The sequence below is a fragment of the Chaetodon trifascialis genome, chromosome 16 (assembly GCF_039877785.1).
Source record: "Chaetodon trifascialis isolate fChaTrf1 chromosome 16, fChaTrf1.hap1, whole genome shotgun sequence".
In the NCBI taxonomy this organism is placed as follows: Eukaryota; Metazoa; Chordata; class Actinopteri; order Chaetodontiformes; family Chaetodontidae; genus Chaetodon; species Chaetodon trifascialis.
The window spans coordinates 14217497-14243374 of NC_092071.1; the positions used below are offsets into that span (position 1 = coordinate 14217497).

Sequence of the window (25878 nt, forward strand, 5' to 3'; positions counted from 1 at the left end):
CAAATTTTAAACTACGCCCTATAGTGATGAATCGACCACTGATTTTAAGTTTTAACATAAACTTTCTCACATAAAATAATCTTAAAACACATTCTGTACTACTAAACAGTAGTATTTCGAAACTTGTAATTTACGTCTATGTCCGACATCGTTGCTACGAAATGCATTCTGGGATACGTGGCTGCCCCAAATCCTCACAAGTCACAAATACACGGTACGATCCATCACTACTGTTAAAGCTGAGGTTTAGTATCAACCGCACTCGTCAGCTACCTAACATCATTCATCGCTGGTGTGACATCTTCAGGTAGACAGGACGCAGCTACAGACAGTGATCCTGAGCAGAAGGAGCAATCAGCGCTGGTCAAGGTAGTGTCCTGCCCGCTGTCTTCACATATGTAATTGTAGATGTCAAAGGTTTTTCGAGGTAGCTAGCTTGTTAGCTCGTCACACACAGGGTGACGGTGAAAAAAATAGGTTCAAAATGTCAAAGCTTTACTCTGTAATAGTGTCTCTCTCTCGAGAAAACATGATAATTAATAACACATGTATAAGGTAACATTAGCTTCATGTTTGCTTGACGCTTGTTTGTAAAATGTTAGCAGACGTTAGAATGAACAAACGGATGTAACCGCCTTCACGAGCTAGCAAGCTGCACTGCTTCATTTAAGACCAGATGAAGTTTTATGTTTTCATGGTCACAGTTTCTAGAGTGTGTTAATATAATTTGTTATATTAATATTTTGTACGTTATGTTGAAAACATAAAGCGATTAAGCATCAGAGTCAACAGAAAATAAAGGCTATTGTAAATGAATATTTAATTTTTAAAATACTGGTCTGACAAAACGGGTCATTGAACATTTACTGGCGTATATGAATCGATATTGAATAAAATCACAGGATATTTGCTAAAGGAATAATTCAAGTGAGGCAAAACAGCTGTGTAATGTGATATAAAATGTTGTCAAACCACAGAGGAAAAAGAAGGGTGTAAAGTTACTGGGTGTAAAATTACCATTCAGGAAACTTTCAATAGTGGGTAGCAGAATAAATGGCTTCAAACACAAAGGGACAAAAAACGGATGCAGCATCTTGTTTTCTAAGATAACATTTCATAGGGTGTTATTTGTTGTGCGAAAAGACGAGTCACTCTAAAACTACAGCTTGTGCCTTTCAGGAAGTCACTTTACATGAAGTGACGTGGTAATGTCACAGTAGTTATGATGCAAACACGCCCATTCCTGCCCACAGCAAATTCTCTCTCCTCATCTATTCACAGTTGTTGGGGAACTCAAGTTTATGGCCTCACCTCCTGAAACTGGAAATTGAGAGTTCAGCAATGGATTTTCACCTGTGTTGTTCAGCAGCACGTTTCATTGTCATGGGAGGACTGATTAGTGAAGCTGTGGCTGACAGTGCTTTGGCTGAAATGTCCTGCATGGAGGAATTATCATAATCTAAAACTAACAGCATCTACAGTTGACACTTTTACTTGTTTCACATCAGCACACTCGCACAGCTATGGGCTTCTGTGCATCTGTGGGCAGGTTTTTGCGGAAAGGAAAGTACTTTGTTCTGGTCCTTCTCTGCCTCTCTGTGCTGGCATGGATTGCAAATTTTTCAGGTGAAATTGCAAAATCTATTCAGGTGTCCTTCAACATGACACAAATTCCTGTCAAAGCAGATAGTCTGAGGGATCACCTCAACCACAGGCTGTCATCCAAGCATGCAACCACTCCACCACCCCAAGTCAAATGCCCTCAGACGTCGCCATTGCTAAGTAAGTAAACATTTGTGCAAGTCAAAGTGGTGACGCACCCACTGTGTAGATATTTCTTTGTCTGTTGATGATCATTATTGTAGATGAAAGGATGGTAAATAAGTTAACTGCTGTATGAAACCCAGACAAGGGTCTGTGGCACTCATTAATCTGTGATGTCACGTTGAACATTGCTGTCTGCAGCAGAGTGGCTGATCGTGCTGTGCATGCATGTGAATGATCAGAAGCAGCATTTAAGATGTTGTAAAAAAAATAGGATTTAAAACTGGTAAACCTATTGTTTAATTTGTCATCTTGGCTGTTGTTTTTTGTGCTCGGGATTTTGATTTGTAAGTACGACATCTTTTCAAGACATCTTACATGAACCTACAATTGAGGGATTATTATATGTTTATCAGCGTCCTAATCTCAAAATGAAATGCATTTGTTGGTACTACACGTTGCCTGTTCTGTATAGGAACATATAGGATGCAAAAGATATAAATTGATGTGATGCAGCTGGAAAACTGTTCTAAAGTGCTTGTTCAGGAAAGCTCCATTTAATGTGTGAATTTGATAACTTCTATAGGGGGAGCTGTGAAGCTGTCCTTCGAGCCTTTTCTGACACTTAAGGATGTGGAGAATGACAACAAAGGAGTGACTGAAGGCAAGCATGCACCCGCAGACTGTACGGCGAGGCAGAGCGTAGCGATCCTCATCCCTCACCGCAACAGAGAGAAACACCTCCTCTACTTGCTGCACCACCTGCATCCTTTTCTGCAGAGGCAGCAGATACACTATGGCATTTATGTCATCCAGCAGGTACTGCTCAAACTCATATGACATTGAAATGCAAAGATTACCACTCACACTAAAAGTGTGCCTCATGTTACAATAACACTGTCTGTCAAAATAATTGCAATGTGACTGGCCAAAAGCAGCAACGTCAAGTGAAGAAATCTGAGAAAGAACTATGTAGAATCAGTGTTCAAATGCAGTAATTTGTAGTAATTCTTACTACAATGGCAACATTCGAGGAAGCAAGGAAAACCAAAGGATTGGCTTACTGCTGAGTGTTCTGTTTTTTTTTCAGCAGTTTTCATATCAGTGCCCCCTTACTGTAGACTTCAAAGACTGCATGAAAGCAGTAAATCACAATCAGTGACGCACCAAAACTGCTGAAGCCACAGCTGAAAACAAAGTGCTAGTGAGGCAAAACATTCGCATGCCAACAGCAAATCATCCGCGACTCAACAATGTTCCATAATTAATGAATAAGTTCTCCCAGAAGAAACATTTCATATCAGTAACTTAAAGGCAAAATCACAGAACTTTTTAATGGTGTACCCACACTGGTTTAAATTATTGGCCTGTTACTTGAACGCAGTGTTCTCACTCAGCTACATATTTATCCAGATTAGTTGGTTTCTTCTCTGCCTCAGTGTATGAAATATTTTAGAATATTCTGGTTCTTATGTGGTCCTCTGGTTACAAAGCACTTTAAACTCCCTCAGATTCACTTGCTAAGCAGTCTGTTTTCCTGAAATAGCATGAATGCGATGACACTGCTGTAACAGTGAAATTATTCAATAGCTGGTCTACACAAGTAGCATTAAATCGTATCTCTGAGTTGACTTTGTTTTCCAATAGATGAAGCAGAATGACACGTCAGATACAACAGGAGAGCACAGACATTCACACTGAGCTTTAAACATAGTCCTGAAAGGACGATGGCAGATTGTGATGTTTTTATTGTCCTTTTTTTAAAGGCTGGTGATGCAACTTTTAACCGTGCCAAGTTACTGAATGTCGGGTATTTGGAGGCACTGAAGGAGTACAGTTGGGAGTGTTTCATCTTGCATGACGTGGACCTGGTTCCTGAAAATGATCACAATTTATATGTCTGTGACAAGCAGCCCAAACACTTAGTGGTTGGCCGAAATGCTACAGGATACAAGTAAGTACGTGACTAAGGAGTAAAATCCTCTAAGTCATGAATCAGCTGTTGAACTTTACATTACCCTTATGAACAAACAGTACGGCATCAATGGAGGTCTGTCTCCTCAAGCCTGATGTTATCCTGAATGTCCTGATATAATTCTTACACAAAGAGCTGTTATTTGTCTGTATTCTTCCACTCTCAGGCTGCGTTACAAAGGCTACTTTGGAGGAGTCACAGCTATGACCAAAAACCAGTTTAGCCAAGTGAATGGATTCTCAAACTCTTACTGGGGCTGGGGTGGAGAGGATGATGACCTTCGCATCAGGTGGGCCAGACACAAGTGGAGGCAGAATTTAAGATTATTGGTGTTTCTTTTGAGCACATCTGGAGTGAATGTCGGGTTTTTTTTTAATCATTCGCTCACACATGTGGGTCTGCCATCTTGCGCAGGGTTCAGCTGCAGAAAATGACGATTGTGCGTCCGCCCGCTGATGTAGCTCGTTATACCATGGTGTTCCACAAACGGGACAGTGGCAATGAAGCAAACAAAGACAGGTCAGTAAATGAAGAGATGGGAATAATGTGCCGCAGCGTACTTTAGGTCAGTTTAAACGTCTGCTTCCTGATCGGTGCTGCAGAGTTCATCTCTCCAATGAACTTTTTTTGTTTTGTTTTTGCTTCCCAGGATGCAGTTGTTAAGGCAAACACAGCAGGTATGGAGGAAGGACGGACTCAACAGCTGCTCATATAAGACTTTGTCCATAGAGAGGCTGCCTCTTTATGTGAACATCACTGTGGACATCGGTAAGCCATAGAGCTGAGATGTTAGACAGGAAGCCTGCTCTTAGTAGAAAATCTATGATGGATTTTATACAGCATGTTTCGGTCACTGAGTGCAGAAAAGCTACATGTGTACAGAGAACATATTAAGCACACAAAGCGCACATTGTTTTGATCAGTTTACATTTTGAAGTAAAAGTCAGCCAGCAACTTTATCTTGGCACATTTTGGCATATCATGGGGCCTTTATTTCTTTTCATTTGTACCAGTCAGTGTTGTTTCAGAAGTGTAACACATCACATATTAGTTGTTACTTTCATTTGAGAGTAATAGATTACATTACAATATTCTGTGTATTATGATAAATAATAATAATATGATAATATATAACATAATATTCTGTTCACACTGACACACATTTTCATTATTAATTGACTCTGGTCAAATAAAGAAGTTGGCCTATACATATTCCTGTCAAAACATCCAGCTGCTGTTATTTATGCATATGCCTTATTATTTGCCTGCAGGATATAAGACAGAAACATGTGTATTTTGTGTGCTTTACTGTGAGGTTGTATTGACTTTCTAAAGCCCCCACAGAACCAGGTATTGTCACTTATTTTTGGCTGATTAGACCTTGCCTCAGGGCTGTCAGAGAGGTACAGACTTTGATTGATTAACAGCTACATGAAATGCCAAATTTTTGCAAATCGGATCTAAGCCACATTTGTTGGTGGTTTGAGATGCGATTCTTATCAGATTTGCACAGATGGATCTCAGTTTGTACACTCTGGCCACTCAAATTGGACTTCAGAGTTTGTTCTGTATCACTTGTAACACGCACATGCAACGGCATCAAATCCAGAGTGACTGAGGACAATGCTTGCTGCTACTAGCAGAGCGGAATGGGCGACCACAGAAAGAACAAGTCTGCTGCACCGTGACTTGACAGCACGATTGTTTGGAGGGTGAGATGGTGGATCGCTATTTCTTATGCTTCTGCATTGGAAAGCCATGCTGCCAGCGTTCGTGTTGCAGACACCGACAGTCTCCCTTTGAAAAACAAATCTCAAATCTTTGCCTGCAGTCTGAACTGAGATTCGTTGCCCCTGTTCAAACAGAACTGTTTGCACCTTATAACATGAGCAGAGGTCTAATCAGCCAGATAACTGGTAACACCTTTGTTGGTGTGCAGAGCCTGTTAAGATGAAGTGCACTTTTAAGTTTGATTCAAGGCTGCTTTGATGATTAATTGCTGCATTCAGTGAAAGAAAGACAAAACGTAACAGCAGCAGAGCCTTGATGTACTATTAGCTTATCACTTTTTCACAAACTAATGCCTACAACAGCCTGTTAGATTATCTGTAAAGATAAAACTAATCAATGTGAACATATTAATGAAACCTTAGTAATCCTAATAATGCTAGATAACTGAGGGCTGATCATATCAAGTCTTTCAATTGAAACATGTTATTTTGAAAATGGTGATCATTTGTATTGATGGTGGTAAACTGAACATTTCTTACATGAAACCTAACCTGGCTCTCTCACATGAAACGCAGCCTTATTAACGTGTCATTTAGAATTGTGCATTTCCTGCTTCGATGTGTCAAACTCTGCTGTGAATAAGGCCTTTTACAAAGTTAGTTCTTATTTCTGCTCTTCGCACTTTGAACCTCTGGCTGCTCAAGAATCAATAAATTATTGTTCGTATTTTCAGCTTTACACAAAACACGGGCTCGGACCAACTGACTTTACTGACAGAACTTAATAACCATGACCATTTTTGAGAGGATCAATGTTTTTTGTCTTGAAAAGTAGATTTGCGAGCCTTAATGATGAAGATTTTTTTAAAACCGTTTACTTTTCTTTATAGGTCCGACATGCTTGATTTTAAGTAGGGATTAAAGGGTGGTGGATTTTTATTTATTACTTTTTTTTATTTGTGTTTCTTGGTGTCTCAGAACTTTTGTCTATTTTTTCTTTTTTTTACTCAGCTTTATTGTAAACGAGGTCTTTGCCTCAATGCATTGCCCTGTTAAAATAAAGGCTGAAAGAACTTTTAGCATGTTTAAAATTATGATTGTAGTCTTTTGAGACAAATCAGCATCACCTTTTCTGTATCTCAAGACATTTAAGTTTAGAAAAATCTGCATACTTCTGCTTTGATCCATGTTTATCTGATACACTCATTTTAAATTTCTTTGTTAATTTATATTTTGAAGGTAGTGTAGCTGCAGGTTTAATGCAACTACATTTTGTCTGACAGTGTCTGACCAGCAAAACCTGCTTATTTTAAGAGACTGAGCCATGTTTCTCTGCTACAAATAACAAGCATGGTTGTAGTTTACTTGAGCCACGCCTCATTATGGTCAGAACTACATAATGCTCTAAACTTCACACCGCTGCTCTGAACAGCTCTTCATAAGTGCAGTATGCTGTAGCCATTGTGAAGCTCTTGAAGAGAGTTAGCACTGTTATAGATACACATACAATGTTTTTTTTTCTACTGTGGGTTTCCAACATTTTACATGTAAAAATATTGTTAGTGAAACAAGATAACCTGCGACGTCTCAAGATGATTTTCTAAAATGACCATAACCAAAAGATTTGTGATAATCTAGACTTTGTAGTTGCTGACTCATTGTGTAAACTCTAAAGCGATGCCATATTAACTCTTTGTTTTGAATGTTTGAATGTTGGTGTGGGATGATTTGTCATGTTGTGTTCGTGTTGATTGTAGAGCCCACATCATGACAGAGAAGGGGATTATTTTCTTTTTAGAATACATTTATAATAAACAATATTTTTTCTTATGAATTGTCTCATAGTTTTGTGTGTTCCAGGGCAAAAATCAGAAGTGTTGGTACTTCGGTTTGTTGTTTGTTTTATTTGTGTTGATCATGGCTGCAAAAGGATCTGACAAGTGGATAAAAATATCAGTGAGAGCCACTCGGAACAAAAACTGCAAGTTGGACAGTTAAATCCACCTTCTTCCTGTGGATTTAGAATGGCATAATTAATCCACCATGTGAAGTTACATGCTGTCCCACAAAGCCAGCCTGCAGTGCAGGAATCTGACCACAGGGGGAGAGCACAATGTCCACTATCAGAGAGCTGAGTGAATTACCAAATGATTGCTTCAAGTGCCAGGCAATTTGCAGAGCAGTAGCTACATTAGTAGATTATGACAACAACCTGATTAAGTTTGGTTGAAATGTGGGAAGCTGTCACACAGAAAGAGCGTGTTCAAGAATAAAAACCAGGGATTTGAATAGATGATAGATCGAGTCCTTTAAAAAGCAGTTGAATCCCTCCATGACACATTAGCATCCTAAACATGAACTGGCCAGTGACATACCCCTCATATACTGCTGAGGGCGAGTGGAATCCCCTTTTATGGTTGACTTTTCACTGCTGTCCTCGCATAATGGTTCAGTTTTATTTATCTGGACTCGTACAGTAACCACATTATGTGTAGTGTCACAATGCCAACCCACAAATTTCTCTCCAGATTTAGGCTGGCTGTCAATGGGTTAGGCATACATTAATGTTGCTGGTTTTCTTAACAGATTAGACCATTACAAGTTATTTGTTGAGGTAGTTTGTTTTTCTTTTTCTTTCTTTTTTTTCACATCAGAGTGAAATAAGAAATCATGACAAGTCTTTGAATGTGTACCACTGACAGAATAACACCAAAACAAAACACCAGAGTACTCTATCTCAGTGAAAGATGAACTTTACAGTCTATGGGCTCTATTTTCGACTCCGCCGCCGGAGGCGCAGGCGCGGCGCAAGGTCAGGTCCGCTGCGCCGATGGGGCGTGGCGGCGCAGACTTTGGTATTTTCGTGAGCTGCGCCGCCGGCGCATCTCCTCCTCCTTCTCATTTCAGTCCCACCCAGCGGCGCAACTCGGAAAGAGGGAGGGGAGAAGGCGTGGAGTGGGTTTGGCACAGCCGAGTCAAATCTTCACCAATCACAGTAGCTCCTCGCCTCACCTTTAAGAACGCCGCTGGCGAGGCGCATGGCAAGTTTCCAGGAGACTGACGTCACTCATGTCTCCTGACATCCCTTTGTATTACTTTGCACAACCGTTTGTATATACTGTTTAATTTTTCTCAGTATATATATATGTATATATTGTTTTATATTGTGCTCTATATTTTGTGGTATATTTTGTTTATATATTTATATTTTCAACATAAATATTTTGTTTTTATATTTGCTTTTTATATATATAGTTCTCTTTCTTTTCTTTCTTCTCTAATTTTATTCTAATTCTATTCTTGTAAGGAGCACTGCAACAAAACAATTTCCCCTTGGAGATAAATAAAGAATTTCTGATTCTGATTCTGATGTCTAAATATGAGGTCCTTAGATGGTAAATCCTTGGCCTCCTGTTCATCCTCCTCAAAGCAATGATGTACTCCATCGTTGCAGATAACGTTAAGCATTACAATGATAACATTTGTATTTGGAATGAAATGATGTGGGTAATAGCGGACAACATCATCACTTACGTTTTTTCATGTGTCTGTCTCTCTCTGTCTCTCGAGTGCTCTGAGATAGATGCAGTATATATGCTCTGTAGGATGCTACGGCTGTTTCTGTTGGCACAGCGACGTTAACCGATTAGTTCGCATCCCTGTTTCACCTGTGTACATTCGGTCAGGGTGAGTGACCATTACGCGTGCCGAACGCGCTTGTATGTGCTGACTCAGACAGTTACATTGAATCGTCGCTGTTGCTAATTATTGATTGCAGTGTGCGTTCGATGACTGACCGAGCACTGCTGGAAACACCGTTAAAACCACGCTGCCGTCTTGTTGACGGTGTGATATATGGCGTCATCACGTTTTCAGTGGATAGCCGTTATTACCTAGCAGCCACACATCCAGAGAGGTGTCCCCCTGAAAGACTGTAGGGATGCCAGAATTCGCCGGATGAACGAGTCATGTGCCGACCCGGGGAATGTGGCATACACATTCGTCACCAGGCAATTTGAGTCACAGATCACCAGACATCCCTGTTTCACCTGTGTACATTCAGTCAGATTGAGTGACCATTATGCGTGCCGAACGCGCTTTCGATGTGGTCAGATGAGATACGGATCAAAATATATAAATTTAGGTCTGACTGTATGTGCTGACTCAGATAGTTGCATTGAATCGCGGCTGTTGCTAATAATTGATCGCAGTGAAATGCCAGACACTGTGGAAACCTGCCTGTGAGGTATCGGTGACGTGAGCGCACGACTCCGCCGGCTTACAAAAATCCACTAGCGCCGCCGGCGCACAGAGTTGACCAGGTCTGAGGTGGCGAGCTTTCAGCGCACTTTTACGCCGCCGGCGCAGACCGAAATGGTCGAAAATTCCAATGCGCCGGCTCATTATGCCGACACCTCCCCCCTACTGCGCCGCAACGCCCATCCTGGCTCACCTCTGTACGCCTTGGTCTACCAAAATACCAAATGCGCCGTGCGCCTGCCTGCGCCGCTCGAAAATACCACTGCGCCGCGCCGGCGGCGGAGTCGAAAATAGAGCCCATTATCTTCAGTCAGCTTGCATCATTTATTCTCTGTGGCATTAAGTATGAGCTAAATTTTGCTGCAGATTTACTGAGGACATGAACTGAACGTTAGAACAAGAATATTATTCACATAAAATGAAATGTCTTCTCAGCATAGACCCCCCCCCCCCTTTTTTTTTTTTTTACCAGTGCAGAGAAAGAGCGGGATATCTGAGGCTTTGTATGGACAATATGATGTCATCTCCTCTTCCTATGGCACAGAAAGAAGGCTTTGTCTTGTGGAGGCCAGGCCTGGTCATGTAGCTCACATGTGACATTCAGACTTTAGCACAAAAATATCAACTCTGTAAGTCAGAACACTGCGATCCACTCAACAAACCAGTCCATTCAGACGCCTGAAAGAAAGAATGCCTGTGGTGCCTACAATGTGTACTGTTCCTGTTTCTAAACATAGTAACTTCTACAAGTGTAAGAATTCATTAGTATCTTTATTTGCAGCAGTAAGAGGAGCAATAATTTATGGAAAAACGTCTCAAAATATAAAATCCAGATTTCACTGGTATTTCCAAACGTTTTGGCTGAATTTGCACACATTCATACAAAATACTTAACTACTAGATGGAAAGCAGGCCACGTTTTAATTGATTAATTGACAATGTGAACTGATTTCATGGCGGTATTTCAGGGCAACCCCTCTACAGCAGGAAGATCCAGGGTCCTCTCTGTGCAGAGTCTGAGCAAGTTTCCTCTGGGTGCTTCACTTTTTCTCCCACAGTGCAAAGTCATGCAGGTCAGTCGAACCGAGCACTCCACAGAGCCTGCAGATGGGAATGTTTGTGTGTCTGTGTGTGTGTGTGTTTTATCAGTTACGTTTCCTCTGGGACATTGCATGCTGGGATAGGCTCCCCCAGTATACTGAAATGGAATAAGAAGGCAATAAGCTGCAAACAGAAAAAAAGTTTTCAAGGGGAAAACATGCAAAAAGAAAAAAAAAAACCCACACACTAATAACTGGAATATTTAACTAACGTACTTAAAGCTGCTATAATAAAAATCTTTATATGAACAAAGGATCGCATGGTTGCTTGCAGTTGACTTTTTCCAGCTTGCAACTTGACCGTTTTGGTTCACTCTCACAGCGCTCATCAGTTTTTTGGCTGCAACAGGCAGCTGCATTTAACAGAAAATCAGTGAAAAACAGTGTTAGCTGCTGAACATAATAGAGCATTTAGCAGCTAAAGATGTAGATATCTCCCTCAGGAGCTTTTGGAGACCAAAAACAGAGCTAAAAGGAGAGTGAATATTGGATTTTTATTCTTCAGGTGGACACAAAAACGACTCCAAATGAACGATAATGTGGTTCCATATTTGGTGAATGTGTGCATTTGCAACCAAGTTCGTCATATTAGCTTAAAAGGCGGTATTTTGTCAGTGCTGTTTTCATAGCTTGTTACCACTGCACCCAAGTGGGTTAGGATGAAAAAAAAAGTAGATTATAGTTATAAATATTTTAGATTTGCGAGTATTTTCACCGCATATATATGGTTGCTAAGCATTTGAGTTTGTGTGTAATGGAATAAAATGTTGGTGACACAGTATTGGCTAAATGACACAATATGCACTGACTGTAATTTATCACAAGCTAGCTGAGAGGTTTGCAAGGACATTTTTTATGATGGAGGTCTGAGATCAGAAGTATGAAAAGCGCTCGGACCTTCTCTCGTCTTCAGTGGTAACAAAATATTTTGGCCTGTGGCAAACGTTTAGTTGAGCTTAGTGAGCCCAGACGGGGTTTTTGTAATCAGTGTTTTGTCAGTTTCTGCGTTTCCAGAGACTTTATGTCAAAAGTTGTCAAATGTTTGCAGCAAACATTTGAAACTAGTTGGACATGCTGTTTGCTTCAGCTCTTGTGTCAAATTTGAATTTGATGTCTCCAGTAAATCACAGCAGTCGGTGTTGAAATATTTCCTCAGGGAAAGTTCAGTGTTTTACAGCTGTAAAATTTCAAACCTCAATTTATGTAATTTGGGTTTTAGGATCTGTAATTTTCCGTGTGAAACTGTTAAAGGGATAAAAATATGAGGACCATATCATCACAAGCTGGGAGGTTTTTCGTGATCGTTCTCAGGGAAGGCAGGGATGTAACTGGATTACATTTACTCAAGACAGGAAGTCGCAAAGATACACGGGATGAAAACATGTCTGCTTTGCAATTAACATCAACGCCAAACATTTAATACAGTCATTGATTATGTGTTCGCCATGAAGCTGCAGTTCAGTTTGAAAAAGTAAAACATGAAACACATAGCTGTTAGTAACGAGAACCATGTGTGTCATCCATCTCCTCACCCCAACCCCCCTCAGTCTCCCCCCATTTCCCATCTGTGCCCTTCAGGCCCTCACTCCAGTCACCTCCCACTTCCCTCTTCCTTCAGAACGCGTCTGTTTTTGTTTTCGAGCCCGGGCTCCTTGCACAGGAAACTGTATACATTGGGAGCATTCAGGAAGGCAGAGAGCAGCTTTCCCGTTAGCTCCGAGTTTGGGCACATGAAAAAAAAATGGATAAAAGAGGTCAGTAATTCCTAAACCAGGAGAGAAACAGAAGTCAGCTGTTCTCCTCCCCTCACTTCATTTCCCTCCCCTTTACACAGACTCAACATTTCAAAAATCCCTGCCACACCACTGCCACGAGTTCATCTCTAAACATAGATTATTTGACAAATCTCAAAGCGGAAATCAGATTGAAAATAAAAGCTGAGTGCTTTTGCCTCTCTTGATAGATGAGCGCTTTCTCAGCTCCAGAGAAGCCAGTGAAAAGGGGAGACTGTGTGGAATGAAGGAAAAGAGGAGGAGATAAAAAGGAGCAGAGAGAGACTGGCTGGGGGTAAAAAAACAACAGGAAACCGACCGATTCTAATGCTGTTTCTGCTGCAAATCTTTCAGAGATAAAGCAGCCGCCTGCCACATCCCAGCGACGCGGCACTCACACCATGTCTTTTCTTTGATCGCAACCTGAAGTAATGACAATTTAAAGGACTTAAACTTCAAAATGTGACGTCACTTCTGCTCTCAGCCTCCTACAGTGTGGTTTGTCAGAATGCGAGCGGATGCAGACTTTTGGGAGCTGATTGCTGGGATTTCTATGTGGCTGCTTTTTTGACCTTCAAACTCAACCTTTGTCGCAGGGTCATATGGATCGATCGCCGCGCTTCCAGGGATCTGTTTGTTTGAATCATCTGGACGACTAACTGGAGCCACATGAAGAATAAAGGGACTAAACAGAAGATCAAAAAGAAAGGAAGTGAAAATGCGTTCGGCTGTGACCTGATAGAACATCTCCAGAATTCAGGACAAGATGGTAAATGTTTTAGTTTGCTTTCCTTGAAATCTAACACTCCTTTACAAGCATCCTTTACAAGCTGCCATTAACCTACCCACTATTTTTTTCACCGGTTGTTTGACTCACATAGAGGATAACATTTCTACTGAAAACTGAGCTTTATTAGTCATTTCCTTTATTATTATTATAGCTATCCTATGCTTTTAAATACACATTATGTAGTGGAATTAAAACAAAAAGGACAAAAGTGTCCTTATGTGGCAAATACAGGCTTTGTTCCAAGTTTGTCACACATATGGATTGTAGGTACACACATGTTTTACATTTAGTAAGGCCAATTAGTCACCCATTGGATATTTTAATGGTCATTTGTGACTCTGGGTGTGGCTCTCAAATTTTTCATGTCAATTTCCTACAGTGACTATAGCTCCTATGACGAGCTCTGTGTCTGACAAAAGACTGGGCGGTGCTGCTGCCTATGGATGAGAGAAAGTAATGAGCCAAGGGCAGAAAAGAATAGAAACAAAATGTATCATATGTGGTCAGGTTGGTCGAGAGGGTTCTGTTCTTTCATCCCTGTGGGCCTTTTCTTTCCTTTCATCCTATGCCTTGTTCTTTTCTCACAACCGTCATCTGTGAGTTTATTTTTGGGATCACCGTGATGCGTCCAAAAAGAAAAAAAAAAAAGAGAGAGAGAGAGAGAGAGAGAGAGAGAGAGAGAGAGAACAGAAGTCTCCCACGTGCAGAGGCCCATGAATAGCCTGTGTTGAGGATAACTTTAAGGAAGACCTGTAAGAGTGGACTCTCTGTAAGGCGGGGCAGTCAGGGCAGGAAGTGAGGGAGGAGGTTTGGGTCGTACCCCCTCCATCATGGATGTCCAGCAGACATATTGTCTTTTTAGACTGCATTCCTAATGCAAATCATTGAATACCACTGGAAGCTACTGGCTTATTTTGAAATGTATGTTAGCATGGTATGCACACATGGCCCCTGTGCAGAAAAGTGAGCACAATGTTATGTTCTGATTTTTTTTTTCATCCCACTTGCACAAAGGACAACAATGCAAAGTTTCATGCTGGTAGACCCACAATCAAACTCTCCAAATCTGCAGACACCCAAACATGTGTCCTCTGGAGGAGGGAAGCACTGGAAATACACACACTTAATCTTTTTACTTCGCCAATTTTATAGCTAGGTTTTGTCAATCTTGCCCCAAACCTTTAAAGACAGCCTGTTGTCATAAAACATGTTTGTAAAGCCTGACAACAGGAGAGAGACTGCGGGCCTGTTGAGGATTGTTGCAAAGCCAACCGCTGAGCTGCACCAGTTTCAGCGTTTTATGGAACATTTAACATTATTGTAAAAACAAATAAGTTGCATCTGTTGACTGCGCTGAGGCGGAGTCACATTGTAACTTGAAATCTTCCTCACCGCACATCATGCATGAGTTGAATTTCATGTGTTTTCATGAAGCATCTAAAAATTTGTCAAACTGTACTTCGCTGCCAGTCTACAAGCAGCAGAAATCTTCCCTCAGCACAGAGTGAGAGGCACTAAGTGAAGGCTGCAGAGCTGTTCATCATCCAGCATTTGACCACAGGCATGTCACTGAAAGTCCAATTAAGTCAAATAGATGAGAATGTAAATAGCAGATTCTCTGTGTCTCCTGTGATTACCGAGAAATGAATCATGACTGAGATTATTCTTCCATTTTGAAGGGGAAGAATTTTGTTTGCATGATCATCAGTTTTGTACTTAACACCAAGGGACATGCAGCTAACTCATAAACTGCCAACAGACCAAGTATTAGGAAATCATGAAATAAAATGAATGTTTATTCATGCAAACAAAATGTTTTGAAACGTAAGGCAGCATATGGAACTCACAGTCTCAAAAAAAAAACTTTTATTAGTATTTTTTCATCCGTGAAAGAAAATTATGTCACATTAGCTACTGATTTTCATGTGTGAATATATCTTCTTTAGTTCTGCACTGACACATAATTACTCTAATACTTAATATCATGTGCTGATTAGAGGTAATTGCTGGTCCATGTGAGACACTATGAAAAGCTACGGGATCCAACTTAGATTAATTCTTTATATCTGATAAGAGTCGGACTCCTCTTTAATGTTAACTTTCTGTATTAAAAAGATATCCCCATGCAATCAAAAATACAACACATTGTCAGCTTTTTCCAAGTATGCTGATTTGCAATGAGTTTTCAGTATTAGCTAAAGGGAAGATGCAGTCAGAGCATGTGATTTAGCCCTAAAGCCACAACCAAAATCAGATTTTTTCAACTCGTGCAGCCAAACATGGTTGTATACAGAGGGTGATGTACTGCAGTTCAGGAAGCTGTGCACTGTGGGTCAGTGGTAACATTTCAAAAGCCATTTTCTATTAGAGGAAATGTCGTAAGTAATACCAGCTACAAGGACTGGGTGTGTCAACCTTCCTCTGAAACAAACAAACCATTTTTAACTTCCTGTCAAAGTCCACCTACAATCAGTGGCCCTAAGGAATAGAACACAGACATGGTGGAACAAACCCTATACGTACCATGAAGTCAACCTCGTGTGCATTGTTACTGCTCAAACATTACATTTACAGTTGTTTCCTTCTCCTGCCTTTAAGAGTGTCCAGTTTGGAAGAGCTGAAACTACACAGAAACGCTTCTTAAATGTGACTAACACGATTTCGTAACATCAGTTCCTCAGGTTCTGAAGAAGTGTGCAGAGTTTATCGAGGAGCATGGGATCGTGGACGGGATCTACAGACTGTCGGGGGTCACCTCGAATATCCAGCGTCTCAGGTGCTCATGCAGCATGTTTCATGTACAGTAATGCTTTTAAGGCAGGTGGTAAATTACATGATTGCATTCAAAAGCACAAGCGTTTAAAATTGGGTGTGCACTGTATGTATGAACTTTATTGACGTTCACCATAATTACGGTGCGTCCTTCCTGTTTCGATCAGCTGCAATTGTTCGGTAAGAACTGATACTACATTAATTAAAATATTATCTCAAATCATGGACATAAAATTTGGTTAATGTTTGTCCAGCTCATTTTTTTCTCCACGCAAGCTGATAAATAGTCATTATTATGTTTAATTTGAGTTATATTGTTTTCTCAGATTAGAATTGAGCTTGTTAGCATGTTCTCTTTTTACCATAACCACATGAGTCACCTGGATGGACTGCAATCTAACAAGCCTCATACACTCCTGATCAAAATTTTAAGACCAGTTGAAAAATTGCAAGGATTTACATTTTGCACTGTTGGATCTTAGGAAGGTTCTAAGTAGAGCTTCAAAATGCAAAAAGAAGAAATGGGAGTAAGACAAAAAATATTGAGTAAGCAATTTATTGCAAACAAGTATTAAACTGAAATAGGCTGTTCATCAGCTGATCAAAAGTTTAAGACCACAGCATTTAAAAGCCCAAATCTTGGCAAAAATGTGGATTCAGTGTCATTTTCTGTCAGGTATCCACACTGTCATGACCTCCTGATGGCAAAGGCAAAAAAGCTTTCACTCTTTGAACATGGTCGGATTGTTGAGCTGCATAAGCAAGGCCTCTCGCAGCACGCCATTGCTGCTGAGGTTGGACGCCTCATTTTAAAGACAGTCATTTTAAACCTCTTGAAAGATCCTGAGGGTTATGGAACAAAAAAGTCAAGTGGTAGACCCAAAAAAATTTCACCAGCCCTGAGCCGGAGGATCCAATTGGCTGTCCGTCAAGACACGGGACAATCCTCAGCCCAAATTAAGCTTGTCACTGATGCCAACTGCAGTCCCATAACCATCAGACGGCATCTGCGAGAGAAGGGTTTTAAGAACAGAAAACGTCTTCAAAGGCCTCATCTCCTTCAGCGGCACAAAATTGCCTGTTTGGAGTTTGCACAAGAGCACCAAACATGGGACATTGAAAGGTGGAAGAAAGTTTTATTCTCTGATGAGAAAAAAATGTAACCTTGATGGTCCTGATGGCTTCCAACGTTACTAGCATGACAAGGAGATCCCACCTGAGATGTTTTCTGCACGGCACAGTGGAGGGGGCGCCATCATGATCTGGGGGGCTTTTTTCTTCAATGGAACAATGGAGCTTCAGGTTGTGCAGAGGCGTCAAACGGCAGCTGGCTATGTGGAGATGTTGCAGGGGGCATCTACCATGACTGAAGGCCATCGTCTGTGTGGTAATGACTGGGTTTTTCAACAGGACAGCGCTGCAGTTCACAATGCCGGCCTTACAAAGGACTTCTTCCAGAGAAATAACATCACTCTTTTGGACCATCCTGTGTGTTCCCCTGATCTAAATCCAATTGAGAACATTTGGGATGGGTGGCAAGGGAAGTTTACAAAAATGGACACCAGTTCCAGACAGTGGATGCCCTCCGTGAAGCCATCTTCACCACTTGGAGCAACATTCCCACTAGCCTCCTGGAAACACTAGCATCAAGCATGCCGAAACGAATTTTTGAGGTGATTAACAACAATGGCGCAGCTACTCATTACTGAGTCCTTTTTTGAAAATTTTATTTCTTTTTTAGGTTTTTTTGTTTGTTTGTTTGTTTGTTTTTTTGAGATATGGTCTTAAACTTTTGATCAGCCGATGAACAACCTACTTTAATACTTGTTTGCAATAAATTGCTTACTCAATTTTTTTTTTGTCTCACTCCCATTTCTTCATTTTGCATTTTGAAGCTCTACTTAGAACCTTCTTAAGATCCAATGGTGCAAAATGTAAATTCTTGCAATTTTTCAACTGGTCTTAAAATTTTGAGTGTACTGCATACTTGGGTGTTTGACAATTAAACCATTCATCTAAGTGTGTGTGTGTGTGTGTGTGTGTGTGTGTGTGTGTGTGTAGGCAGGAATTCAGCTCTGAGGCGTGCCCTGATCTTACAAAGGAAGTGTACCTCCAGGACATCCACTGTGTGGGTTCCTTATGTAAGCTGTACTTCAGGGAGCTACCCAATCCTCTGCTCACATATGAGCTGTACAGCAAATTCACTGTGAGTACATTCAAATCACGTTCACAGTCAGTCCTCACTGGAAGAGGACTGACAGCAGATTTATTCTAAACTCATGCTTTGCAAACACTAATTAGTAACAGGCAGAATGGCAACACCAGACGCAGTATTTATTCCACATGTTCCCTCAGTATATTTGTGCCAGCACCATATAGATCTTATTTATTATTATGTGTCATAAGTGTGACCTCATCTCTCTGCCTCGCTATTGATCAGCTGTTTTCATCACGTCCCTGGTGAATACAGTACCATTAGTGCTGAATTACATATTGACACAGAAACATCCATTTCAACCTCAGTATGATTTATTGTCATTATCATCTTTGTTGTTAAAAGTAGCGTCTGCTGCCTTCTAATCATAAAAGGATGGCCCTGAATGTCGTGTATGACAGAACTGATTTCCACACTGTAAAGATGAAAACATTTTGTACCTTTTAGATCACGGGCGTATTTAAGGGTTGTCATGAAGCGAGAGCAAAAGCACAATGAGGTCTTTAAAATCGGTTCAAAATTTAACTGCCAACCTGTGTGGATAAAACTGGGGTGATGCGATCTCGACATTTAGGAGCACAGAGAAGCTGTTTTCTCGCTGAACTGCTGATGTGAAAGAGAGTTTAGGAGCAGGAGGGAGGGGAACAGGACTAACAAGCTGTAAGACCTGGTTCAGTTTCTGTGGAGCTTTCTGTGTACCTTGACGGCCAATTTGCATACCTTGGCATTCACATGCTGCTTGTGCCTGAAAGCTCCACGACTCCACTGTTTTAGGAAAAATCCGCTCTCAAATGGCATAATATGAAAAATGAATAAACAAAAATAATCCAGTTTCTCTGTTGTAGAACTTCTTCGCAAATTGGAAAGAATGATCTCACAACATGAGCATTTAGCCGCCTCCATTGAGTGCTTGATGTGTGCATTATTAACTAAAAAACTGTTAATTTTCCCACCTCTTATAATATGACATGTCATTTTGAAGTAAACCTTTGGCCATCAGACATAAAGGCACAAGCCTGAGTAAGAGCACGCTTAAAGAAGAATGTATGTGTGACCCATGACTAACAAATGCAGCAAATGTGCTCAGCTGTTTTGCCCTCAGTCACATGACCACAAACACACTCCAGCATTTCACCATAATCATGTGCTGAAAGTAAATAAACACAATGCTGGCAAGGCACGAGCATCGAAATCTTTTACTCTTACCGATTCTAGGTTCTTTTGACATAGACGCCTGTCTCTTTTACATGCAGGAAGTGGTCACAGTGCGGGGGGATCACGAGAGACTCTTACACATTCAGAGGGTCATCAAGGAGCTGCCGACCCCTCACTTCAGGTGAACATCAGCCCTTTTGGTAAAGACTACTGGACAGCTGGCAGTCCCATTTTATTTTTAGAATGATGTAATAAATGTGTTTGTTGACTCCCCTCAGGACTCTGGAGTACCTCACTAAGCACTTGGCCCACCTTGCCACCTTAAGCACCCAGACAAACATGCACACACGAAACTTGGCTCTGGTTTGGGCTCCAAATCTATTAAGGTGAGTTCATCCTCACAGATGTGCTTGAAACCCTTGATTCATCACTTGTGATGTGGAAGGAAATGTGTGAATTTCTGTACTAGCAGCTTTGGGAAAGTATGCACGAATACATTTTTTTCTTCACTTCAAAGGATTTCAACATTTCTGATTTTCATTTGTTAACTTCTCAGATCTAAAGACATCGAGGCATCATCAGGTAATGGGGACATGGCTTTCCAGGAGGTGCGGATACAACAGTCAGTGGTTGAATTCATTCTAAACCACACGGAGCAGATCTTCAGCAGTGACTCTGTGCACATCAAACCCAAAGAAGGTATGACATTATAAAGAAAATGGGTTCTTTTGTTGAGAGATGGGTCAGGCTAAAAGATTTGCTAATTTGCCATTGAAAAACTGACTTCTCCAGGGCCGAGTTTGATGTGTGGAGAGAAGTATGCCACACTCCCAATCAGTGGTCAGAGTGGGCCAATGAAACTGATGAGCCTGGAAGAAGCCCAGGCCCGCTCCTTAGGTCCAAACCACCCTGTGCACAGAGAACGTCAGCGGGAGAACAGCTTGCCTGATACCAGCACTGCCACACTCTACCACACGGTCATAGACATATCAGACAACAAGTATGACAGATCTGAGTTCAATCTCAAGAATAATTTAAAAAGATTGTTTGATGCACGATCACTGTATTTACTGTGCATTTATAACACTCAGAACAAAATTTGTGGGACAGCACTGGGCTTAACAATATCTGTTTATCTGTTAGGAGAAAGTTTTCTGGGAAATCGAAGAAGTGGAAGTCCATCTTCAATCTGGGACGCTCTGTGGACTCGAAGGGAAAACTGAGCCGGAACGGCAGCGTGTTCATACGAGCACCCGGGATGACAGGTAGAGTGTAACACTGGGAGGTAGCAATGATGATCTGGACACATTTAGACACTTCACTCAGCATCAACATGAAAAACTCACTTTACAGGCCAGACTCACAAAATACACACATACTTTCTTGCTTTTGTTCTTTTGTGTCACTTCTTCAGGTTTGTAAAAAAAATAAAAAAATAAAAAAAAAGCAAAAAGATTCAAATGAAACAATTTGTGAGGTAAAAATCACTTTCTGTTTGAAGAAAGAATTCTTTAGCTTTGATCTGTGTTTTTTTTTTATTTTCTGGATACATAAAAATGTTTTCTCAAACTGTCATAATTTTGTTTTGTTTTCTACAGAAAAGGCAACTCTTCGTCCATCCAGGAGCATGGAGTCCTTGTGCTCCTTACCAACAGGTGAGGCTAAAACCTGCATATGTAAATTTAATATATTAGATATTGGCAGAATTTTAGTTTAGTTCCTGTCGCCTCCTGCAGTTCATTAGCAGCTAGTAGTGACAGCCAAAGATAGCAACAGACAGTGTAGAGAGCAGCAGTTAGCGGTTATTCTGGTGATATGCTGCCTGCTATTTGTTTAGAGCAACCTTCAACAGGTGGCAGATTCTTACACATTGCACCTTTAAACATGGAGCAAAATGAGGGTGATTTTACGAGCTACAAACTTTGTCATTGCCCCCTTATAAGATGGTGTTGTGGCATCGATTAAAGTTAACTAATATTCTTTCTCTTCTGTCATTATTGCTGTACAGATGATGACGGAACGGGAAACAGCAGTCCCGCTGGTGGCATTTTTGTTCCAGATGTAAAATCCAGGACGCTGGGATCTGACTCGCTCTATGACCTCAGTGAACATGACCAAAACTGGGAGTTTAAAGGGAACAAAGCTGGTGGGGCAACAGGTGGCTGGAGCTCTAGCATAAACCAAAAGGGGTCAGCAAGTGCATCTGTGCCACCTCAGAAAACACTGCCAGAGCAACTGAAGGTGTTCAAAGGTGACGACCTCGGCGGCTACAAGCCCACCTCTCCAAAAAACAGGAGGATGCTGTACTCAGGTTCCTCCCACAACAGCTCCTCTCGGCCCTCCTTCCCAGGAAGTCTCTTCCCGCTTGAGTCCTCGCCGAGGCATCAGCGCAGAGCCGTCAACATATCTGAGCCTTTTGCTGTGTCTGTACCCCTGCGCGTATCAGCCGTTATCAGCTCCAACAGCACGCCGTGCAGGGGGCACGCCAAGGACAAAGCAGCCACTCTGAAACCCTGCAAAGAGAGCTCAGAAGGGAGCAGCGGCAGTGCAAAGAGCAGCACTTTCCGCCAACTGGAACCCAAGATGCAGGAAGGAACAGAGAAGAAAAACACAGAGCAGCTGACCTCCAGAGTCCCGCCAGAGGGTGAGAACGTCTTTACGACATTTTAAAATGGCTTGTTACCTTACGTATGAAAGTCTTACATGTGTAACACAATGTGATGGAAACACTTTTTTTTTATTTAGATGCAAGCAAAGATGTGGTGCAAGAAGGTCGAGGCGGGATGAATATTTCTGAACTGGAAGCACTGTCCCTTGCAAATGCAAGAGAAGGCAAAGATGCAGCGCCATCTCCTGGGAAAGTACTGCACAATCAGTCCACGGCGAAGCAACTGGTAAACCGCTGTATTATTCAAATTCCTTCAAAGGAATGAATACTGCTCAGATATGTGCCCGAATATCGTTGCCTCTAACCAGCACAAAGGGATGATTATGTTTGTTTTTGACATGAATGCTGGAATCATTTGGTTATATTTAATCCTTTCTGTTTGTTTATCCTTGATATTTTCTCAGGACAAGCGATCTTCTACTGGGAAAGAGCTGTGGTCTGACCTCTACCAAGAACTGAAGATAACTGAACCTGAAATCGACCTGCTGGATGAGACTTTTAAGCCTGTTTTCGGCTCCAAGAGTACCAGCGAGGTCACGAAGTTAACGATGGACGTCAAGTCAAAACGAAGCCGCAGCTCTCCGTCTCTGTCTTTGTTATTCCGGGAGCAGTCTTTAAATACCTCTCTGAGTGAACATGCAATCGCCACTGGATCAGACTCTGCAAAGAAACAACCCTCAGAGTCAGACATTTCGATTTCTTGTCACAAAAGCACAGAAAGGTCTGGCCCTGCTGACATGGAGGGTGAGAAAGAGAAGCTTCAAAAAATCACACCCTTAAACAAAGATGACCCAGCTTCCTCCAAACAGTTCCAGCTTCCTTTAAAGAAAACCTGTTTAGATAAAGTTATGAATCCTTTGACGATAGAGGATTCTCCAGCAGCTGAAGGTTTTTCAGGAGCAGATGAAGTTCCTCCAGGGGACACAAAAATGTCCAGTGAAGGAGCAAAGAAGAGTGTGATTCCTGAGGAGGAAGTTGTCCAGAGGCTGTCAGTATGTCTGGAGGAGAGACGTCACACCTTGGAGCTGCCACACCTCGACAATGACGACGGATATGGAGGAAACTCCGAGGACCTGGACTTGGTGGAGCCCTGGGAGGATCTTGGCACCACCAAGCAGTGGGTTACCAGTCCTCTCCACTCACCTGACGTGGAGGAGCTGTTCAACCAGCTGTCACCCTTCTGCTCTCATGGGGAAACTCAGAGCTTCGAGGAGGGAAAGATTTCATCTCCTTCACTTGATAATAACAAACAATCTCTCATTAAGAGCACTGAACACCTCTCAGGAAGCATTCCCCAGACTACCAGCAGCAAACCAGAAACTAAATGGACGCATTTGCCGTCAGTACCAACACGGGTCAGTGTGAACAGCAATAACACAACGCAACCTCACACAGGAAAGTGGAACACAGCAAAGCAGAAGAATACAGCGTCATCTCAGAGGTTTTACAGACAGATGTCTTATGAGGCAGCTGCTTCGGAGAAAAGAGAGGAAAATTACTTTTCAAAACACAGGCCATACTCACTGAACTTAGACCTGGGGCCTCGATGCATCAGAGACATTTCTAATCAGCAGAACCGAAATTCATCAGAGTTTTCCTCTTGCCAGAGAGGACTGCTGACCTCGTCTGGGCCTGCAAACAACGGGCTGCCCTCAGAGCTAGAGCTGTTTCTGAGCGATCGGCAGGCGCCTCTACGGCGAAATTCAGCCCCGGTCAGCGTGTCATCGGTGCGGACAGCCTTCATGATAAAGACATGCCAGGCCAAAGCTGTGCCCGTCGTCCCTCCAAAGGTGCAGTACAGTCAGATACCTCAATCCAGGCACGAGAATGATTGTGACGCAGTGACGGATCAAGAAAAGGAATATCCTAAAATGAATGCCGAGAAAAGCACCGCTGCACCTCCTCCGGGGATGTCAGATCTAAAGGAGGAGCTGGAGAATAAAGAGCCTGCACCCAAACACCAAAAACACCCAAATGTTGAAAAATGTGCCGAGTCTGCGAAGACCACATCTACTCCAGAGCTGCCAGTCATCACAAGGAGACACGCGCCCAGTCTGGAAGTGTTTGTAGACTGTCCCAGACCTAACAGAGGGAACCTCCTACAAAGACCCTCCTTTAGGAACAGGCAGAGACCTCAGAGTCTCATCCTGCTCAGCCCTCCTTTTCCCATCATGGACTACCCACCGCCAGGAGACGATGGCAAGCTCCTCTCCTCCATCAAGAGCCTGAACGACACGTCGGCAGTGAACGTCTTTTCTAAAGAGATGGCGGAGAATTTCAGGACGGCGGAGGGGATCACTCTTCAAAACAAAATGACGATTCCAAAAAGCGGGCAGAGACTGGAAACGTCCACCAGCTGCTTCTACCAGCCGCAGAGGAGGTCGATGATATTTGACAGCAGGAGCCACAGGCAGATTGAGTGACTGCAGCTACAGTCACTGACTGAGACTGTCTGCTTGTAAATAGATAAAGTATACACAAAGTCTTCTTGTATTTGAGAAAGAGTTGAGGAAGCCGTGATGTATGTGAAAGCCAATTAAGCTTGACTGAGATCTAGGGTTGCAACTAATGATTTTCAACTAATCTGCTGATTACTTGCTCGATTTGGCAATGAACTGCTTGGCCTGTAAAATATCAGAATAATACAAATAGATGTTCTCATCAGTTTCCCAGTGGCCAAGCTGATGTCTTCAATAACAGTCCCAAACCCAAAGATATTCAGTTTATTATCATGGAAGGCTTAAAAACAGCAAACAGGAACCAGTAACAGTGATTAATTTGCCATCAACCAGCTAATCTTATTAATTGACTTATCTTTTCAGCTCTACTGAGATCAATGAAGGAATGTTTTTAAAGGCAACTGAAGAATGACAGACATTTAGTTTCATGTCAAGTAACAGTAAATCTGAGATATGGGAGGCTGCCCTGTCACATCCAGTATGGTGCTATAGGTCACAATCGATAACTGCCATGAAAGATTCAGAGCATCAATCAAGCATTTCTAGGAAAAAGTAGCTCAACTAGCTTTTTGCACAGTTTTCAACCACATCTCACTGTCATGGAGATAGCTCATTTAAAAAGGCCAACAAGTGGACCTTGAGTTAACTCTTTTTGTCTCATTCAAAGGGGTTAGTTGTTTAAATATGTTCCCTTTTCATCCTTCCTTTCTAAAATAACTTTCTTCAAGGTTTCACTGGAGAAAACAGTCACCGTAAACTTTTCAATGTCTCTACAGTATTTTTATATACTTCTGCTACTACAGCACACTAAGTTTCCGAAGACTGAGAACAAATTTTAAACAGCCCATGTGTGTCAGCGACGTCGTGACATGGTTGGATTATTTGAATTTAATGAACTGTCTACAGCCAGAGTTCAGACTGTATCAGATTATGACCTCCTCACATACTGTAAATGTTCATGTGTGAGCTGAATTTATCCTCGAACATTCAGGGCTCTGGATACAGGAAGTGTCCAGTAAAGGTGAACAAAAACTACAATGCTAAACTGAACAACTGACAATTAAACTGTTAAAACAGTTTAGAAGCCATGAATTTGATTATGTAGATGAAGATGGGTTTATTTATTCCTTTATTAACCAACTCTTGATTCTTAAGAAATATACTGTATGTAGCTATTGGCTCTGTGATAAGCTGATGTCAATGTGAGTTTTTAATCTA

At 41.7% G+C, this 25878-nt stretch overlaps 3 protein-coding genes across 3 annotated transcripts in view; 2 read left to right on the forward strand and 1 right to left on the reverse strand.

Annotated features, from left to right (window-relative positions):
• LOC139344607 (zinc finger X-chromosomal protein) overlaps nucleotides 1-25878 on the reverse strand; it is a 145241-nt gene that overhangs the window by 40106 nt on the left and 79257 nt on the right. The window lies entirely within an intron of this gene.
• Nucleotides 197-7301, forward strand: b4galt4 (UDP-Gal:betaGlcNAc beta 1,4- galactosyltransferase, polypeptide 4). Its single transcript, XM_070983718.1, has 7 exons — nucleotides 197-369; nucleotides 1282-1782; nucleotides 2351-2583; nucleotides 3531-3718; nucleotides 3906-4028; nucleotides 4154-4258; nucleotides 4389-7301. The coding sequence occupies exons 2-7, from the start codon at nucleotides 1524-1526 to the stop codon at nucleotides 4516-4518; spliced, it is 1038 nt and encodes a 345-aa protein (XP_070839819.1). The 5' UTR covers nucleotides 197-369; nucleotides 1282-1523; the 3' UTR covers nucleotides 4519-7301.
• Nucleotides 12835-25502, forward strand: arhgap31 (Rho GTPase activating protein 31). The gene is made up of 12 exons (XM_070983740.1): nucleotides 12835-13370; nucleotides 16065-16167; nucleotides 18225-18369; nucleotides 19632-19714; nucleotides 19812-19919; nucleotides 20090-20232; nucleotides 20326-20533; nucleotides 20677-20798; nucleotides 21132-21188; nucleotides 21542-22177; nucleotides 22279-22427; nucleotides 22606-25502. The coding sequence occupies exons 1-12, from the start codon at nucleotides 13271-13273 to the stop codon at nucleotides 24622-24624; spliced, it is 3873 nt and encodes a 1290-aa protein (XP_070839841.1). The 5' UTR covers nucleotides 12835-13270; the 3' UTR covers nucleotides 24625-25502.

Bases quoted from the DNA above. Each gene is read 5' to 3' on its own strand.
- arhgap31 (XM_070983740.1), top strand. From the start codon at position 13,271: ATGAAGAATAAAGGGACTAAACAGAAGATCAAAAAGAAAGGAAGTGAA. The intron at 20,799-21,131 runs GTAGAGTGTAAC...TGTTTTCTACAG, and splicing joins ACGAGCACCCGGGATGACAG to AAAAGGCAACTCTTCGTCCA. The intron at 22,428-22,605 runs GTAAACCGCTGT...ATATTTTCTCAG, and splicing joins AGTCCACGGCGAAGCAACTG to GACAAGCGATCTTCTACTGG.
- b4galt4 (XM_070983718.1), top strand. From the start codon at position 1,524: ATGGGCTTCTGTGCATCTGTGGGCAGGTTTTTGCGGAAAGGAAAGTAC. The intron at 4,029-4,153 runs GTGGGCCAGACA...CATCTTGCGCAG, and splicing joins GATGATGACCTTCGCATCAG to GGTTCAGCTGCAGAAAATGA. The intron at 4,259-4,388 runs GTCAGTAAATGA...TTTGCTTCCCAG, and splicing joins AATGAAGCAAACAAAGACAG to GATGCAGTTGTTAAGGCAAA.